This window comes from Zingiber officinale, chromosome 4A (genome assembly GCF_018446385.1).
Source record: "Zingiber officinale cultivar Zhangliang chromosome 4A, Zo_v1.1, whole genome shotgun sequence".
NCBI classification, from domain to species: Eukaryota; Viridiplantae; Streptophyta; class Magnoliopsida; order Zingiberales; family Zingiberaceae; genus Zingiber; species Zingiber officinale.
Window position 1 is genome coordinate 42,262,239 of NC_055992.1, and position 21,090 is coordinate 42,283,328.

The following is a 21,090-nucleotide window of genomic DNA, read 5'->3' on the forward strand; positions in this document are numbered from 1 at the left end:
CGGGATCCCCTTTAAGTTGATAATATGTTCAAGTATATATGTAAGAAGAAATGGTTTTAAAGATCATGAGACATACACATGTTTTTCGGATACATGTTTTCAAAATCATATTGCATATACCTTATGATCATGTTGTGATGATGCTATGATTTATGATATGCCATGATTAGATATGATTATGTTATGTTTCATGCTATGCTTTAAGAGCTTGATATGTCATGCTACCTTATGATGATGCTATGATATGCCATGATTAGATATGATTATGTTATGTATTATGCTATGCTTTAAGAGATGATATGCCATGACTAGTTATGATTTTGTTATGTTGCATGATATGCTTAAAGAGTATGATATGTTATGCCATGACTAGTTGAGATCATGTTATGTTGAGATATTCTTTGATCATGTGATGATTTTCGGTTTTAGTGAGTAGGAAAGGAACTTACTGAGCCATGAGTGCTCATAGCTTACTTTCCTTGTACTACAGATAAAGAAAAAAGCTGGATGAGCTAAAGGAGCAGCAGGAGAGGCAAGGAGATGTGTGTGGCGGTGGCTAGGCAACCAAATAAGAACCTGCTTTAAAAACTTTTAAGAATTACGCTTTGGTTTCGTAAATTGTAGTACTATATGGGTAACTTGATGTTATGTTTCTATTTATCTTGTTATCATGTTATGGAAACCATATTAGTGTAGTTCGGATTTGAAAACAAAAGAAAAGTTTTATTAATCTAAGAAAAAAAATTATTTCAAGTCTTCCGCTGTAATATGTACATAGAGTATCGTAGTCTCATCCCTTAGGGTTAGCAGGGAGGGCGGGCGTTACACATCTCCTCATCATCAACTAGTTAATCAATCTAATATAGAAATGAATTTAATTCTAAACTTACCCAAATCTGGATCATGGTGGAGAAGTGCCTACTGCTAGAATTCATAGGCAGAGCAAGGTGGAAGTTGTTGTCATCCAAATAAAACACCCCAACTCATAAACCTCTCTATGCAACAATAGAATTTAGATTGATTCAAATATGAAATTAACCAATCTTACCTTCAACCCAAATGCCCCCAACTGATGATTCGTTGCTAGAGAAGGTTGCTGTCAGAGTTGATGGCCTCCATGAACCCTAACAACAATCCTCCACGCCACACGGATTCATCGCAGCTAGGGATCTGCACCCAACACACCCATCAGGGGTCAATTATGGCCAGAAATTGGACAAGAACAGAGCAAGGGGGGAATAAGGAGGCACCATACCTTCTTGTGACCAGAACCTCCTCATCAAGCCAGGGAATGGCTGGAATTAGATGTTCGGCAATCACAGGCGATTGGTGGCAACCGACTAATACCCACAGTGGAAACAGACCAAGAAGAAGGGAGATAGGGCTCGGGTGTGGCAATAATGCCATGACCTGGCCACGATGGCTGGTCATGAGGAAAGGCAGCAAATCGAACGGAGATCATAGGAGACAATCGACATCCTCGAGCTAATAGCATCGCCTTCCTTGGTCTCCCTGTCTTCGAATCTCATGAGATGGCGTCGGCAGTGGGTTGGTCGTGGAAGGTGGCGGTCGCGCGAGACTCAACATCAGCAAATCTAGGGCACGACGATGAAATCGAGAGAGATGAAGGGAGGGTTCGGGGCGAATTCGAGAAGGAGGAGAAGAAATAGAGAGAAAAGAAGAGGAAAAAGAAATAAAAAGAAAATAAAACCTAGGTTTAAGTTAATTAAACCTTAAGTTAAATCCTAAATCAATTTCCATTTAAATGGGTATCCTAAACATACTCCGCTTAGCCCCACCGATTCATCCCCTCAAAATGAGTCATACGGACTCCGTTTAAATTCTGAAAAATTTTTAAAAATTTCTGAAAATCTAATAAGAATTTCCGTCCAATAACATTTATTATTTAATTTGCAGTATCTTACATAGGAGGTGTTGTTGAGGATTGGAGGTCGAAAACTTGAGAAAATGTTGAAATTTGTCCTAGGAAGGCACCTTACCATGAGTAAATTCGTGAGCTCAGCTCTATTCTCTAGAAAAGGTTTGATTGAAGGCGCTTTCAGTCTGATGGAAGGCCCCTTCCATGTGTTATGGAGGGCGCCTTCAACCGACTGAAGGTGCCTTCAGTTGGTTAGGGTGGGATTTTCCCGCCCTTCCGAAGGCGCCTCTTATTATCTTGGAGGCGCCTTCAGTGGTGCTTTCACAATTTTTTTTGTTTAGGTTGTTCAAGAACAATGATTTTAATTAAGTTGCTTAAAGATTAATTTAAGTTAAGAATTTAAGTTAAAAATTGATTAAGTTATTTAAAAGTTACTTTGAGTTCAATTTAATTTAAGTTAAGGTTAAGTTAAAAATTAATTAAAGTTAATAATTTATTAGGTTAAGTTAGAAATTAATTTTAAGAGGTTAATTTAATTTTTGTTTTAATTTAATTTTACTTAATTTAATTTTCCTTAATTCAAATTTATTCAATTTAATTTTGATCTAATCATTTTTTATTTTTATTTTAATTTTGATTTTAAATTTAATTTTAATTTTAATTTTAATATAAATATTATTTTTTATTTTTTATTTTTTATTTTTTATTTTAGTTTTGAATTTTACTTTTGAATTTTGAATTTGAATTTTTGAATTATTATTTTTAATTTTAATTTTCAATTTTCAATTTGAATTTGAATTTTTAATTTGAATTCTAATTTTAAAATTTAGTTTTGAATTTTGAATTCTAACTTTTGATTTTTAATTTGAATTTTTAAATTTTAGATTTGAATTTTAGTTTTTTATTTTATTGTTTAATTTGAATTTTGAATTTGAATTTTAAATTTTAAATTTTGAATTTTGAATTTTGAATTTTGAATTTTGAATTTTGAATTTTGAATTTGAATTTGAATTTTCATTTTGAATTTGAATTTTAAATTTTTAATTTGAATTCTAATTTTTTATTTTAGTTTTGAATTTTGAATTCTAATTTTAATTTTTTAATTTTAGTTTTTAATTTTTAATTTGAATTTTTATTTGAATTTTAATTTTAAAAATTGAATTTTAAAATTTGAATTTGAATTCTTGAATTTTTAGGTTTTGTAAAATATCGAAAATGGGCGAATCATCATAAGGGAATTTTTAGAAATTTTTAAAAAATTTCTGAGAATTTTTCGGAGATCGTATGGTGTAGGTTATGGGGATAAATATTGGGCCCCTAGAAAGCCTGTTTAGGATACCCCACTTAAACGATGAAAAGATTAATTTTTATTTTTCTTTTCTTTTCTTTATTTATTTCTCTCCCATCCCCGTGCCCTAACCACTTCTTTTCCCAACCAGTGTCGCTTCTCCACCACTCGCGTACAAAATCGTCGGTGTTTCCTCTCCTTCCCTGCGTACAGAATCCCTTGGCCAAGGGAAGCCCCGAAGCCCTATTTTCGTATTCCTTCTCACCCAATCTCCGCCAACCTCCTCTCCTACTCCACAACTCGATGCCACAAGGGGATGACAGAGTGCACGGTTTCCACAGCCCTACCCACTCGGTCTCACCATCGTGTGTGAGATGGCTGGCTGGCATCAAGGGTGACCAGGACATATTGCATCATATACACTGACTACATTTATTACTTGTGTTTGCTACACTTTATATGTTGCATATTTGGTGGATGCATATGTTTGACATACATACAGGATTTATGATACTCTCGGTCTGACGACCTTGTTATCCCTATACCTAGGTCCTGGTTAGTACAGATACTCCTGCTCCTTACAGTTTTACATTTTTCATATGATATATATCCAGGAGACTGTACACATATTTATTGTTAGTTGTTATTTCTTACTATGAATGTCAGTAGTTACTCACTGAGGAGTTGAATCACCCCATTGCTATTACCATTTTCAGGTTGAGGCTGTTAGGAGGATTTCCAGTTGTTAGCCCCCCCCCCACCAGATTACGAGGATTTCCGTTTTGGATCTTTTCTTTGGTTTTATTATTATGTTATCGTATATGTTTTCAGACTTGTATCTTTTTGGCACTTTGGATCTTGAATGGTCTTTTATTATCGATGGGTTTTCATTTGGTATATCTTCCTACATGCCTGCCCGAACGGCAGAAGAGGTAGGTTTGGATGTATGCTGGTGATTTGAGTTTTATGGGTGTAGTTGAGTAGGATATAAGATTTGAGTTTTATGGGTGTAGTTGAGTAGGATATTTAAGATGATTTCCTTATCGTTACTTAGGTTTAGTTTTTACTATTAAACTGCGTGGGTGCTTGCTTATTATATATATATATATATATATTCCGGCTGTGTTGCCAAGGTTTGTGTGGCCCAGAGGGCTTGTAGGTATGTCTCAGATTGTCACCTATACAGGGGAGATGCTGTCGAAATTTCTTATGGTAGGGACTCCCCCAGGGCGTGATAATTTATTTGGTATCAGAGCCAAGTTTCTGATGTTTCGTTTTTGTATTTTGGTTTTACGTGTTAATCTGATACCAATTTATTTGGTATCAGAGCGGGTTACGATACCTGCTTTTTGTGTTCTAGATTTGAGAGTTAGCTCAAGTTTGCTAGTTAACTTGGGTAATTATTTTTGGGATTTGTACAGGTTTCCGTCGATTTTCTCGTCCGAAATTTTGAGGTCAAAATGGGGGATTAGATAGCGACGGAACATCTCCAGACGACAAATAGGTAAAAAGGTAATTTTAAAATTTTTGTTACTTGTAGTAATATCTGAGTTATAACTTAACAGATATGAGGAGATCTACACGGGCAGTATCTGCGAGACGTGGTGTTGGATGGCCACGTAAGAGGACTTTGGAATCTCTGGCAATGGACTCGCCAGAGATCCCTACTGGGATAGAGCCTGTCGGTCAGGGACATACTCAAGATACTGCGTGTGCGTCGGGCTCTCAGACTCTGATGGCTTTGTTAGAGGTACCCACCCATACATTATACACTGTACCACCTGTGGCAAACCTGAAACTTCCACCAGTAGAGACTACAGTGTACTCAGCACCCGCACCAGCGGTACCGATTGCTCCATTTCTGGTACCACCACCTACCGTACCTCCAGTCATGGCCATTCATATCGACCCTGTAGTACCACCAATGGTACGTGCTCCAGCTTATGTAGCAGCACTGGGAGTACCTCCCCCGGGTTATCCAGCGGTACCACCTGTAGCACCAGCTTCAGTGATTCCGCCAGTTTTCGCATCGATCCCTACCCACCTCACTGATATTGTCACGGCACGAGCCCGGATTCCAGCATTGGCGGAGTCGATGAAGAGTCGATTCACACTATTCCACGAATAGACTGATCCGAGTGTGGCCTAGTCCTGGATAGAAACCATGGAGCGGATCTTCTTCTACATGGATTACTCCGAGTGGGAGAAAGCGGAGCTAGATGCTTTCCATCTACGGGATGAGGTCGACACCTGGTGGGATACGCAGCGTTCCATTATTGGCGAGCAAAATATTACCTGGGCGAGTTTCAGAGAGGCTTTTGAGAGCCGATATTTCCCACGAGCATATCAGATGACTCGCCGATAGGATTTTCTGAGTCTACAACAAAACAACCGCACGGTGACAGAGTAGAATGCTGAGTTTAAACGGTTGCCAAGTTTTGTCCAGAATTAGTTACTGAGGACAGATCCCGCATGCTACAGTTTGTCCAGGGGTTGGATGGACATCTGCAAGTAAAGATTGCTGGTTTTGGTAATTCTTCCTACATAGAGACATTGGACAGAGCCCTGATGATAGAGTCAGCTCACCAGAGAGCATACCCGGACAAGAAAAAGAAACAGACAAATCGAACATCTGGACGGATCCAGCAGCCACAGCTACACAGCAGTAGAGTGGTCACAGTCGGATAGGTCAGGGTACTTTTGTGGCATCTGGTCAGCCTTAGAAGTCGAGGCGGTTTTCATCAGGATGTTTTTGGCCTCCTCAGTAGACCCGGAAACAACCCGCCAGTAACATCCATTGCGCCCAGTGAGGGTCTAGAGAGCACACCACATCAGCCTGCACCTTGGGACAGTCAGTTTGCTATTATTGCAAACTGCCTGGGCACATGAGCCAAGATTGTTCGTTTAAGGCTCAGCATATTGCTTCCGGAGTTTCTGGTCATGGAGTTCAGCTCAGTTAGACAGGGACTTAGCGAGGAGGGTACAGAGCCCAAACTTCGCATCGCCAGCAAAGGATAGCTCCCCCTGCAGCTGCTGCTTATGGTATGCATGGATAGGAGCACCCCAGTGCCCTAATAGTACTACAGAGTTCTTTCATGGGATCGCCATATCAACTGTAGCCTCAACCCCTAGCTAAGTATCTACAGCCCCACCCTCTGGTTTAGTACCAGACGCAGTTATAGCCACCAGTACAGTATCAGTCACAGCCCTTACTTCCACCTCTGGCCTTGTATCTAGCACTGCCTGAGTGGTTGGCTCCTGCCCAGATGCAACCACCGTTGGCAGCGCTACCACCTCCACCTCCGCTAGAGACTGGACGGATTCATGCGGTTACCAGAGAGGATGCGCAGCGGGTTGACGGATCCATTTTTCGCGGTACGATTTTTATTTATGCCTTATCTGCTGATATGCTAATAGATACTGGTAGCTCAAATTGTACTCTGTTTTGGTCTGAACTGATACCTGCTTTGAGTTGATCTGGTTCGGTCGATCGATCCTCCTGTTCGGTCGATCAATCGGGTCGAACCTGCAAAACAGTGTTAGATAATAATCCTACAAAACATAGATTAGCACAGTAATATTATAATGCATGAGTAGTATAAAAGACAGTAATAGAGCAAACTGTCTGCTGACTACCACGCTGCGTCTCCAGACCAGCGAAGCTTAACAGAGCAGAACTGTCTGCCGGCTACCATGCTGAGTCACCGGACCAGCGGAGCCTAACAATAGAACTGCCACACACCTGCCTGATATACCATTAACCCATGAGTAGTGGTGTGTGTAGATCTATGTAACTGGCGATGTGCCCAACAATAATGGAGTCGACTATCACACAACATACAATTATGCGAGATGGTGCATGATACTAAGCATGGGAATATCCTGAACCTATCCATCTCTACAAAATGTGTACCATAGAACAAAAAATTAAATCAAAGGTACACAGATCAGATAAGGTATAAAAACCTAGGTCCTGAACATAATAAAGCATGGTTATGTCACTACCCCTATAAGCATGTATAATCAGGTAGGTACTAACATGAAGTGCATAACAAGTAAACAAAACAAGCATGTAACAAGTATCGGGTAGTGACCAACCGATACAGATAAGAAACTTAATCATTACTATTTGTTAAAAACACTATTATGCATATCAAATGACATATCTAAAAAGATAAGTCAAAGTACCTACCTCCAATAAGAGGATCATATCCGGTCCAAATCCGACGTCGAGATACTCGTCTCGTGTCAAAATCCTATGTCACCAATATATACTTTTTTATTTAACTACAACTCATATGAATAGCTAAATAAAATCCTTAAGTCTAAATTAGGATAAAACCCTAATCAATCTAACCATCTAGTAATCCAATTTATCCATAATTCAATACATATACCTAGGTTAACATAAATTACTAACCTATCTATCAATCATCGACAACAAGATCAAAACCCTATACCTTACCTAAATTCACAGTCGTGCTTATTGATCCACACAAGGACTATTGCTGCCAACAAAGGTTAATTGCTATTGGAACCCAAGAAATCCCACTGAACAACCCTTCCTGCTAGAATCCTTCACTGAACAAAATAGGAGGAGATCAAGAATCTAACCAAAATCCCAAATTTTCATCTAAGTAATCCCTTACCTTCAAGATCGTCGGAAATCAGAGAAGAGAGAAGCAAAAATGGCATCGCTCGATCCTAGCAACGGCGGCTAGGGCATAAGGATGACGACAGCCGACGTTAGGGCAGAGGGAAAGCATTGCTCGAAGCTTTGGCCGACGGTAAGAAGAGAGGAGATGGATCAGCGGCGGTGCTAGGGTACAGGCGACGGCGGCGCTGGGTCGAACCTGGTGGTCGACGGTGCTCTCGTGGCGGCTGGCTGGCAACGACGATCAGGTGGCAGAGGGAGTCGGCGTCGGTTGTGGTGGCCAGTGGCTGGCTAGGGCACGAGCAGAGAGAGGGGTAGAGATCAGGAAGTGGCTCGCCCGATGGTGGCTCGTGCTCACCGGCTCTTGGGTAGGGACGGAGGAGAAGAGAGTAAGAGGATTTGGCAGAGGCGAGACTTGGCCAAGGGTTTTGTATGCACGGGAAGAAGTAAACCGCCGCTTGCGATTAGGGCAAGGAAATCACAGGGATCGGGAGGAAGAAGGGAAATGGCGGGGGAAGAGGAAAATAAAGAAAAAGAAAAAAAAAGAAAAGGAATTAAAGAAAATCAACATTTCCTCGCTAAAACGGGGTAGCCTAAATAGACTTTCTCGGGGCCCAATATGTATCCCCGTAAACTCGTCATACGAGCTCTGAAAAATTCCCAAAAAATTTCTAAAAATTTCAGAAAATTCCCTTATGGTGATTCGCCCATTTTTAATATTTTACACATTTCATTTTGAATCATATGAGGCATGCGAATCTTGTCTTCAAGGCAAGATGACAAAGACTCCATTTAGTGGACACGACGAAAGGGCTAATGATATGTTAGGACTCATACATATTGATGTATGTGACCCTTTCAGAATAGCAGCTAGAGGAGGCTATTATTACTTCATTACCTTCACTAATGATTTCAGTAGATACGGCTATGTGTATCTAATGAGACACAAGTCAAAATCCTTTGAAAAGTTCAAAGAATTCAAGAATGAAGTACAAAACCAACTTGGTTAGAGTATTAAGATGCTTCGACTAGATCAAGGTGGGGAATACCTTAGCCAAGAGTTTCATGACCATCTCGTTGAGTGTGGGATCATATCTCAATTCACTCCTCCTGGAACACCACAATGGAATAATGCATCAGAAAGGAGAACCCGTACTTTATTAGATATGATACAATCGATGATGAATCATACAGATCTTCCTACTTCCTTCTGGGGGCATGCTCTAGAGACGGCCGCTTTCACACTTAATCGAGTTCCATCAAAGATCGTCATAAAGACACCATATACGATATGGACAGGGAAGAGTCCCAAGATGTCTTTTATAAAGATTTGGGGTTATGAGGCTTGCGTTCAACAACAAGTCTCAGATAAACTAGGACCCAAATTAGAAAAATGCTATTTTATTGAATACCCCAAGGAAACAAAGAGATATTACCTCTATAATCCCACACACGGCAAGGGATATTACTTCTATAATCCCACACAAGGCAAGGTGTTTGTTACCAGAACTGGTGTCTTTCGAGAAAGAGAATTTATTTCTAGAAAAACTAGTGGTAGTGAAGTCGATCTTGATGAAATTCAAGATACACAAACTAGCACCGACACCTTGATGGAAATTGAATAGGTACCACAAGATGTTGTGGATCAGGATTTTGTTACACCACAAGAAGTTGTGGAACACATGCTTTACGCAGATCTGATAGGACTCATCGTCAACCTGAGAGATATTCATTTCTCTTGTCTGACCACGATGATGTAGTGCTTATTGGTCTCGATGAGCCTACATCTTATCAAGAAGTTGTACAGGGCCCAGATTTTGAGAAATGGCTAGAGGCCATGAAATCCGAAATGAAATCCATGTACACTAACCAAGTATGGACTTTGGTTGATCCACCTGAAGGGATCAAACCCATTAGGTGTAAGTGGGTCTTTAAAGTGAAGACTAACATGGATGGGTATATAGCATACCTATGAAGGTAGATTGGTAGCTAAAGGTTCCAAGCAAATTCATGGTATAGACTATGATGAAACTTTTTCATTAGTTGCGATGCTTAAGTCCATTCGGATTTTACTTGCTATTGTAGCTTACTATGATTATGAGATATGGCAGATGAATGTCAAAACCGAATTTCTTAACGGAAATCTACTCGAGGATGTGTATATGACACAACTTGAGAGTTTTGTAGATCCAAAGCATGCTGGAAAGGTTTGTAAGTTGCAAAGATCCCTTTATGGATTAAAGCAAGCTTCTAGAAGTTGGAATCTTCGATTTGATGATGCAATCAAAATGTTTGGTTTCATTAAAAATGAAGATGAACCTTGTGTCTACAAGAAGTTTAGTGGGAGCATAGTCATCTTTCTCATATTGTATGTAGATGACATACTACTCATTGGAAATGATATCCCTACTCTTCAATCATTGAAAACTTGGCTTGGGAATTATTTTTCAATGAAAGACTTAGGAGAAGCAGCCTATATTTTAAGCCTTAAGATCTATAGAGATAGATCTAAAAGATTGCTTGGCCTAAGCCAAAGTACGTACATTGACAAGGTGCTTAAACATTTTGTCATTGAGAATTCCAAGAAGGGGCTCCTGCCTATGTCACATGGTGTGAGTCTTTCGATAACTCAATGTCCCTCTTCTAAGGAAAAAAGGGACTGCATGGATCAGATTCCTTATGCATCTGCTATAGGGTTTATCATGTACGCCATGCTTTGTACCCGCCTAGATATCTCTTATGCATTAAGCATGACGAGCAGATTCCAGTCAAATCCTGGTGAAGGTCACTAGACAGCAGTCAAGAATATTCTTAAGTACTTGAGAAAGACTCAAGATTATTTCTTTGTCTTTGGAGGCGATAGAGAGCTTGTTGTAAAGGGTTACACCGATGCTAGCTTCCAAACTAACAAGGATGATTATAAATCGTAGTCAGGGTATGTGTTTTGCTTAAATGGTGTTGTTGTGAGCTGGAAGAGTTCAAAGCAGGACACAATCGATGATTCTACAACAGAGGCCGAGTACATTACTGTTTCAGCTACAGCAAAGGAGGCTGTTTGGATCAGGAAGTTCATTACAGAGCTTGGTGTTATTCCTAGTATAGCGAACCCAATAGACCTCTATTGTGACAACAATGGGCCTATTGTACAGGCTATGGAACCTCGCTCTCATCAGAGATCCAAAAACATACTACAGCGATTCCATCTCATTCGAGAGATCATCGATAGAGGAGATATGAGGATATGCAGAGTACCGACCGATGCTAACATTGTAGATCCTTTGACTAAAACTTTGGCACAGAGAAAACATGATGGTCACACTAAGTCAATGGATATTCGATATCTCAGTGATTGGCACTAGTGCTAGTAGAAGATTGTTAGTATTAGCCCTAGTACCAATTATGAGATGATTGTAAATGGCTCATTTTTTTATCATATTTCATTATTAATAAAAAGTAAAGTTGATTATTATATTTATTTCAGATCAGTATCGATTGAATAAGTCTAATAATGTCCTTGGATAGTAGGTTATTATCTACAGCATATCAATTAGTTAAATTGATAATGAGATATTATAGATATATATAGAACACTACTCTTAACTATTCCTAATCAAGGATTAATATACAAGGATAATATTAATGCGTTGAGACTAACATGTAGGTCAACGGATGACTTAATCTCATAAGTTATGGATATGAGATATCAAGTTGACACATGGGTATATATTAGAGAATACATACTGAATGACCCGCCATGAAAATGTTTCATGAATCGTTATATGAGTGTCATAAATATTCTCATGTGACTATTAGTATGAATAGTCCTTAGACCTGAAGTCACTACGGTTCCCTACATTAGTTGTGTACTTTGGTATCGACAAACATCACTTGTAACAAGGTGGACAATAAAGTTAATCATTGGGTATACAATGAATTATGCGGAGAGATGTGAGTGATGTAGATGGGATCTATCCCTTCTATATGACGGAAGAGATATCTGTGGGTCCCTTGATTAGTAGAACACAAGAAAGCATGGTCATGCTCAAATGAGTCAATATGAGATATTGAGCTTATTTGATTGAGTGTGTATACTTAGATATCAAGAAACACAAACACTACAACAAAAACCTTCATAGACATCGGTTTTCCACCGGTGTCTATTTCATTTTCGACCGATGTCTATAAAGCCGATGTTAAAAGTCTGTCATTTTAGACATCGGGTTAAAACCGGTGTAGTATCACTTAACGACACTGGTCTTCAAATCGGTTATTAACCGGTGTAGTATCACTTAACGACACCGTTTCATCAACGGTGTAAAACCAATGTAATATTGTATGTTAATAACACCAGTTTTGGCAGCGGTAAATGACCAATGTAATATTAGTTAATAACACCGGTTTTGCAACGGTGGAAAACTGATGTAATATGTATATTTTTTAACAGCACAAATTTGATTTTAAAATCGACAATAACAAAAAAAATACACAAATATTTACAAATTATGTAAATATTCTTCATTCAATAATATCCATAAAATACACAAATATTCACAAATTATATAAATAATCTTCTTACAATAGTATCCATAAAATACCCAAACATTCTTTTTACATCAAAAGCTAGCTAATATATATCAAAATCAAGATAGAACATTCTTTTAACAACACATCAAGGTAGAACCGCACTTCAAATATAATCTAGCATGCATTCCGCCCAATCGAACCGCACTTCATCAATTTCAACTCTAGAGTAGTTGAGATTTGTAAATTGTAAAAACACATAAATAATATATTAGTAAAGATGTAATTTTGAAAACTGGAAATGGTAAAGATGCAATAATGTAACCTCACTCCAAGTGCCTTCTCCACTGCCGGCCCCAAGCGTCCTCATAGGATTCAAATTTTACTCTAATGATACAATTCTACCGCTTTCTGCCTCCCTCTCTCTCTCTCGAGCCCTCACCACGCTGGCAGAGGGCGGGAGGTGTGGCAGCAAAAGTTCTTGATTCAGAGCCACAAGGAACAGGTGGTGGAGGTGGGTCACACAAAATCATATTAATATTTACTCATTAATTATGTGTAATAAACAATGCATCATCAACATACAAGCCACTCGAGAGAAACTTAGCAGTGAAATAAGATTGATTACCTGAAAGATCATTTAAGTGCTTTAGATTAGCAACAAACTTATAGAACGATGGACTCAATCAGCTCCTGCAGCGGGGCGATTTCCTTCTTGTCGATCAACCCAAACTCCTGCGTCACAATAACACGAACATGTCGATTCTCAAATGGGTATGAAAGGTTGACGAAAGCAATGAAATTTTAAGCGGAGGTAGGCACTTACATAAGTGAAAAGAATGAAATGCTTGAAGCAGGTGTTGAGTTGTGCTTCTTCCTTGAGGCTCACAATCTTCTGGAAATGAGAGTGATAAATGTGTGCGTAAACACGGAACAACCGCTTGAATATTGTCTTCACGACGTCTTTGAAGTTTGCAGGAAAAGGTGTTCCTACAAAAAAAAACATCAGATAATGAAGATCAGCAATTTAAGCTCCCTTAGTTGTTGTTGTATTAGAAGAATGATTAATTGAACACTTGGATCGACAGGCTCTACCGAGCTTTTGAGGGAAAATAGATTCATTGTCGAGCTGAACTTCAATCCACTCCATCAGGTACTCAACATACTTTGGCGCTGAGACTTCAATAGGTTTCTTTATTTGCGCACCATCCGCCCATCTATATTCGTACCTACAAGTACAAATCTGCAAATAAACATATGATATAAATACAACTCATTGCGGGATCACAGAAGTAAATTATCTGCAAAATTTGATATTTTGCTTCCCTATGATGATATTGGATGAAATATCGTGCAATTCTTCTAAGAAATATGTATGGATCATGACCCACAAAGGTAACTCTGCTAATGATGATTCCTAAGGGAGGTAAAGTGTCAGCAACTTTCAATCTGGTTATGACAAAATGGAAAAATTATAACAAGTTAGATTCACTGTAACTAGTATCTTGCAATAAGGAGGCATTAATGGAATTTACTCAAGAGTATTAGAAATATACACTGAAAATTTATGAATCAAGAAATATATGCAACAAAAGTTTCAATACAAGGTAAACCTCTTGATGCTAAAGAACCATAAAAGAAGCTTTAATAAAATAATAGTTGAATTTAAGTAAAAACTCGACCAACAAACCATATCTGAACTAATTGAGACCAACTGCATACTGAATCTTTACCATTTCCAGCTTTCAAAATTACATCTTTACCATTTCTAGCTTTCAAAATTGCATATAACTATCTGAAACAACACCCTTGAACAAGTTTAAGTAAGCATATGACTATTCCTACTGCCAGTGTGTATATATTTATGTATGAGCACTGATGAGCTTACATTGCACTAGACGTGCAATTTTGAGATACAAGATCATGCAAAATTTTCTTGGGGAAATTTTAAACAAATAAAGTTATGTCATTAGCAAGACTTAAAAGTGTAGCTATTCTGTAATGCACTAACATCTTGTAATTAAAACTAAGTTACTAATCAGAAAATTCAACAATTGAACTTGGATTCAATGCTCTAATCCAATTTGTTGTACTTCAGTGCCTCTTTGTTGTTTCATCTCAAAAGAAACAAAATCACTGAAGAAGGAAATACATTTAAAAAAAAATTTCCTTAGCGGAACCAAACAATCTAATGTCAGCCCATTAACATGAAAATAAATAAATAAAATGCAATAAAATGTTTAGACCTTTTGAACTTGACAACAGATATGACTTGTTTAGGTATAAAACTCAAACCTGTCTTCCATCCATGCAACGCTGTACAAGTCACCAAGGCAAGTCATATATTCCGGTGGTGGTGGTGGAGGATCCATCCCAGGACAGTAAGTTCCCTAGCTGCTTTCAACAGCATTGGATGCTGTTGTCACATATACATTAAGGTCTTCTGGCATTAAACCTTCAAAGATACTGCTACTCTCACATGCTTCCACATAAATAATCTAATGATCGATATATTAACATTTGCATTCAGCTAAACAAACCAAACGTTTTATTATGGAATGAGCACTCTCTGTCGATAACATATATAGTGCATATTGAGGAACAATTAGAGAATAATAACAACAATAGAGAATAACACTGGCTGCCAAACTCATAATGTTTCAATAGCTTCCAAGTGATCAGAAGGTTACTGCAACCAATACATAGCTTGACTAAGGCCCAATTTCACCAGAAAAAATAGTAGCGCAATGGTTTTTGGACAAGCATTTTGATGCTTTTTTCAAGATTTACAAATTAGCATCTAGATTTGAAAGTCATGCTCCTCAAGGTTAATGCAAGCAAGTGTAACGCATATGAAGTAATGAAATCCAATTATCATGCTTGCGAAATAATTTGATAGGAAAATAATCTCTATAAGTAGAGAAAAGAATCCATCTAGCAGATGGATAAACTACCAGGTGATATAAGTATTAATATAGAAAAAAGGATAAAAGCACAAAAGATAAATGCCACCATGAGACGCGCAGACTTATCTTGCCAGTGAAAAATCCTATTACCGGCCAATCCAAGCCACATCGGTGCTCTGTCAGCTGACTATTCTGTATTTGGTGGCAGATCCTTGAGTATCTGAGATCCTACAAACCGTCTTCGTAATCCAGATTATGATAATCCAACGCTTTCTAAGTAGCGCCAGTTGCATTCGTTTCTAACGGAATAATGCCACCTCAAGCATATGTGGTTCAGAACTTTCAACAAACACAACCTGTTCAAGACCAGGCTGAGGACACGGATGACCTTGTCTTCTTTCTTCAGATACTTGTACCTGTTGCATTACTTTAGAATGGCACTTATAGTTTCTCAATAACTGCATTAATTGTGGATTTAAGAGTGTTCGAACGAATATAAAAATAGGAAAAAGGATACGTGGGCAATTTAGAAATCTGGATATGGCGTTCAGCTTCAGAGATCATGTGAAAATACTCCTTGACCTCTAGATTCCATGTAACTATAGCGGCGAAAGAAGAGGTGCGATTGGCACCCAATGACAACGTTAGTCCATCCTCCCACGGATCTTCGGGACGCTTCAGGGTGTCACATAACTGACTCGTCCTCCCACATGAAAAGATGTTTATTGGGCAAGCGACTGAATCTTCACCGGCGCTTGAGGGAGGGAGGCAACGCGAGTTGGAAGAGGTTTAGTGCCTCCATGAACTCCTTGGTGCCAGACCGTGCGACAAGGTGCGGCGTTCAGCTTGCTCTTGTTGGTGAGACCCTCGAACCGGATCTTATCGAGTGCCTGCAGTCACACGATTTGCTTCAGCAACGACAACACAGGGGAAAAAAACGGGAGCAGCAACATGAAAGCAGCGATGTCTCACATCCGAGGCGTTGCTAATCAGCTCGCACAGGAAGATCTCCTTGTTGGAGTAGAAGGTGTTGATGATGAGACTCAACAACTGGTTGATCTCCGCCTGGAACGCGAAGGTCTCTGTCTCCCCATCTGCATGTCCGCCATCACCTCGATCGAAAGAAACTGGTTTCGCGAACGGGAACCGGAATCGAATGAATCAAGTGCTTCGATGCGATCTCGTCGGCCCCTACCTTAGCCGGGAAGAGCGAAGAGAGGAAGGAGGAGGAGGAAGAGAGGATTGGACGAGGAGGCAGGAACGATTTATGCTGCGATTTTGTTTAGGACCGAAGCAGGTGGTTTTGATCCTAATCGAGAGAGGAAGGGAGAGGAAGGGGCATCGATCCAGGAAGGGGAAGAGATCCAAGTAGGGGAAGAGGGAGATGAGGCTGAGAGATGGTCGGAGGTTTAGGTTTAGATTTAGGGTGAGAGAAGGGGCGTGATATTGGTTTAAGTTTGGAGGGAATTTTGCGAAATATTGTAAATTTTGGCTGGTGGAAAAATTAAATTATTTTTTTTTGGTTCATTAACACCGGGTTTTAAAAACCGCTGTTAAAACTGGTGTCTATTAACAAAAAAAAAAGGCGCTCATAGACATCGGCTAAAAAACCGATGTCTATGAGCGAAAATCTGTGCTCATAGACACCGGTTTTTGAAAAAACCGGTGTAAAATACTCAAAGACATCGGTTTTTCCTTAAAACTGTTGTTGTTCCACCGATGTCTATGAGGGTTTTTCTTGTAGTGAAAGGTTGATAAGAGGATGACACGGTCTATGCCTCATTGATCAATCTAGATATCAAGAATAGAGGGACCAAGTCATACAAGATAATAGTCACGGATAGGTTAGGTCAGATCTTGACTTTCTCATCACTTGGGTAGCAATGATGCCTTACTAGATGTCACTCATTGCTTATGTATCTAAATATTGATTTGGATACATTGCCAACTTTACAAGAACCTATTGGGTCCCACACAAAGAATAAGTAGATTTGGAGATGGGTTCATATGATGAATCATTGGATTAAGTCTAATTCAAACTAGACTCAAGGAGTTAATTCAAATTAATGAAATAGTGATTTGTTGAATTTGAAATTGCATGAGATTAATTGAGTAAGACTCGATTGAATTAAACTTGAGTTAGACTCATGTGAATTAAACTTGAGTTAGACTAAAGTGAATTAGACTTGACTTAGACTCAAGTGAGGATTAATGGAGATTAAGTCATTGAATTTTCGAAATTGAATTCAAAAATGAAGAGTTTCAAGTGTAGTCCTTAATGGAGAGTGAATGCTCATGAAGGCTCATTAATTAAATTAATCCTCATTAAGTGTTTTCATTGGATGAAAATACTTAAGCAAATTTTTCTCTCATTTTTGAGGAACTTCTTCATTCTCATTCCTCTTCTCTACTCCTCTTAGACGAAATTACCTTACTTAGTTGCTAGCACAACCTTAGGTAATTCTCTTCTCCATTTTGTGAGTTTGTGAGACAAACAGAGATACTTGTTCGTGTGGATACCATAGAGGCGCGAATGTGTGATCATGCTTGTTAGGATGTATACTAAAAGCCTAGCTTTTTGTATGAACATTTATTTTATAATAAGAATCACATTGGTCGAATATCTGCATTTAGTTAAATATAGTTGTCCATTTAATTTATATTGTAGATAAGATGGTGTGTGGTGTCACATAGAAGATCATGTTATCAGTTCCTTATAAATTATAAATAGTAGCTTACAACCAAGATGGATTGGGGCAAACCATTGGAATGGTTGTAGTGTAATTTGGTATTAGTTTATCTTGACTATAAAATTACACTAGTACACTATGTGTATATTAAGTAGGACCATTTGAGGTTGTTCCTTTTATACTAACTGCATAAAAGAACATAACCTCTGTTAATATGAATGTGCATACTCTTAATCCTGATATATAACAAACGTATATACTTAGTATTTATTTCTTTAATTTATCAATGGGTGAGATTTATTCGTTAAATCAATAGGCCCGATAAGTTGAGAAATAATATTATTTATATGGTGTGTTGTTTATTATAAAAGAAAACTATGCCCTAGTTATCTAGGTTGATGATGTCCCCTTGAGGAGCTCATAAGGATTGGCACGTAAACCCTACAGGTGGACTTAGTCCAACATGACAATGAAGTTGAGTGGTACTACTCTTGGAGCTAGATATTAATTAAGTGAGTTGTCAGTAACTCATTTAATTAATGGACATTCGATATCTTAAACACAGGGAGATTAATGCACTTATGATAAGAAGGAGCCCATAATTTAATATAGGATTGGTATGATAGTTTAATAATAACTCTTTAGTGGTATGAGTTATTATTGATGAACTTGAGTTGGGTGTTCGGGTCGAATACAGGAAGCTCAAGCTCATCGGGAGACCAAAGTCAATTCCTCCTCTCAGTCTCTATTGTAGCCTCTATAAAACCTTGTACCCACAAAGTCCACTTCTTACCCAAGTAATGGGTCAGACACATCCTTGCTTGGTGCAAGGGGATCGGCCTAGCATTAGCTTGGAGCCCAAGAGGTGGTCGGCCAAGCTTGGTGCCCAAGCAAGGGGTCGGCCACATAGGATTAAAAGGAGAGATTTTATTTTTGTTAAAATCTATCCTTTTATAGCCATCCACATGGTTTTAAAAGAGAGTTTTAAATTTTAAAATCTTTCCTTTTATAGCTATCTACAAAGGTTTAAAAGAGAGATTTTAATCTTTCCTCTTTTGTAGTTATCTATAATGTTTAAAAAGAGATATTTTAATTTTGACAAAACTTTCCTTTTTTGAAACCATGATTTAAAAGAGAAGTTTTAATTTTAATCTTTCCTTTTTGTAGCCTTCTACATTGTTTAAAAGAGAGAGATTAATTTTAATAATTTCCTTTTGTAGCCATCACAATAGGAAATTTAAAAGAGAGAGATTTTAATTATTATTAAAATTTCCTATTTTTACCATGACCAAGGATTATAAAAGAGAGGTAGAGGGTGCCTTATGAATAACATGCATATCTCTATAATTTCTCTCCTCTCTTTTCCTTGGTGGTCGGCCTCTCTCCCTTTCCTCTTCCTAGGGCCGGTGGCACCATGTTTCTTCTCTCTCTTTCTTCTTTCTAAGGCCAGCACCCATCTCTTCTTGGTGGCTGCAACTTGTAAGAAAAGAAGGAGCACTTGGTGGCTAGTTGCTTAAGAGGAAGAAGAAGAGAAGAAAGTTTCCTGTTTTGGCATTCCTTGGTGGTCAAAATTTCTTGGAGGAGAAGAAGTGGTTCGGGTGGATTTCATCTTGGTAGATCGTCTCCCACACGACGTCCAAGAGGAAGAGAGGAATACAGTAAAAGATCAAGAGATTTTTGTTTACAAAGAAAGGTATAACTAGTTCTTATTTCCATAGCAAAACTAGTTTTTTCTTTGTATGGATCCTTAAATACCAACACAAGAGGCTAGTGATTTCGTGTTTCTTTTTTGTATTTCAATTTAGTATTTTGATCTTGTGCTTCTATTGAGATCTCTGTAGTTAAACCTAGGATTACTGTAAGAAGTTTAAATATCCAATTTCTTTGAAAGGCTTTGTAGGAAGTGGTGGATGATCTCATACCCAAAAAGACCGAGTGCCTCGCCATGTTTAACCTGGAAGTCAATCCTTGAAATAGATATTTAATCAACTTCTATAACATGGGATGAACTTGTATTAATAATGTTAAGTATCATTTGCAATCCAAGTTTTAACTACTGAAGAACTCATGAGTTGAACTTGAAGTAAAAATATTAAGTTTCATTTCCAATTCAAGCTTAACTCATGAGGAACACATAGGTTGTTAAGAAAGTTCTGTGCTTGTACAAAGTTTTATACAGGGGAAGCAAAACAAAATTCTAAGTAGCAACCAACAATTGGTATCAGAGTTAGTTTTTTGCCTCTGTGTGTTTAGTTTTCAGTTAAATTATGCACTGTTCATACATAAATTTAGGTAGGATAATAGTAGGATGTGTAAATAGATTAACTCTATAGTTGCAGGCATCCTAGTTCCAACTATTATGGCCTTATTATGTTTTTGTGTGTTTGGACCCTCAGGCATGTCGAGGGCATTTTATGTGTGTGCATGATTGTAATAATTAAATATAGTAGGAGCTGTATTAGTTTTTAGGATTTTACATTCTGTTTGATCTAGATTACATGTGCATTCACTTGTGGAATATATGATCGATAAATGTAAAATTTTATTTTTGTCGTGGATCGTATCCTTACGAGGCGTGGTGCTATTTGAGGACCAGAGGCACAGCGGAAAAGGAAGCAAGATAAGCGTGATGACATGACCCGTTAGCGGTGGCTAGGGTTGGTCTCACACGGAGGATAGCTATGGATGAGACCATAATAGTTGAAAAATTATTTTTCATATTTATTGCCTTTTTATGCTGTTTATATGTGTTGTGTGTGTGTGTGCATGTTAAAATTCCTCATTTTAAATAACTAAGTGGGAGAGGAATTATTTAAATATCATGGTCTCCATTACTAGTTTGTAAGTGATGCAGTCAAACTTACACGTTGGCTCTGAGTGCCTTCCTCTACATCGGATGAGTTTGTTTGTGGATCACTAGATCAAACTTCCTTTATAGATGATTATAGGAAATTATTTAGGTTTATGCGATCTTCTCCATCTGAAGGGGTACAATCCTATTTAATGGACTAAGTATTAAGTAATGGTATACACTTAGGCACATTTAATAGTATCCTCCCCATCGGAGTCATTGCTATTATTTGTGTGACCAAAAAAACCAAATATTAATTTTATTTGTCATAAAGTTAGGTTAACAAGATAATAAAATTAAT

General features: G+C 38.1%; 1 protein-coding gene across 1 annotated transcript; it reads right to left on the bottom strand.

The window, feature by feature from the left end:
• Positions 1 to 12,873: 12,873 nt before the first annotated feature.
• Positions 12,874 to 14,714, bottom strand: LOC121972375 (MOB kinase activator-like 1A). Its single transcript, XM_042524056.1, has 5 exons — positions 14,638 to 14,714; positions 13,730 to 13,791; positions 13,438 to 13,614; positions 13,169 to 13,332; positions 12,874 to 13,077 (listed from the first exon to the last, which is right to left on the bottom strand). The coding sequence occupies exons 1-5, from the start codon at positions 14,712 to 14,714 to the stop codon at positions 13,009 to 13,011; spliced, it is 549 nt and encodes a 182-aa protein (XP_042379990.1). The 3' UTR covers positions 12,874 to 13,008.
• Positions 14,715 to 21,090: the final 6,376 nt, after the last annotated feature.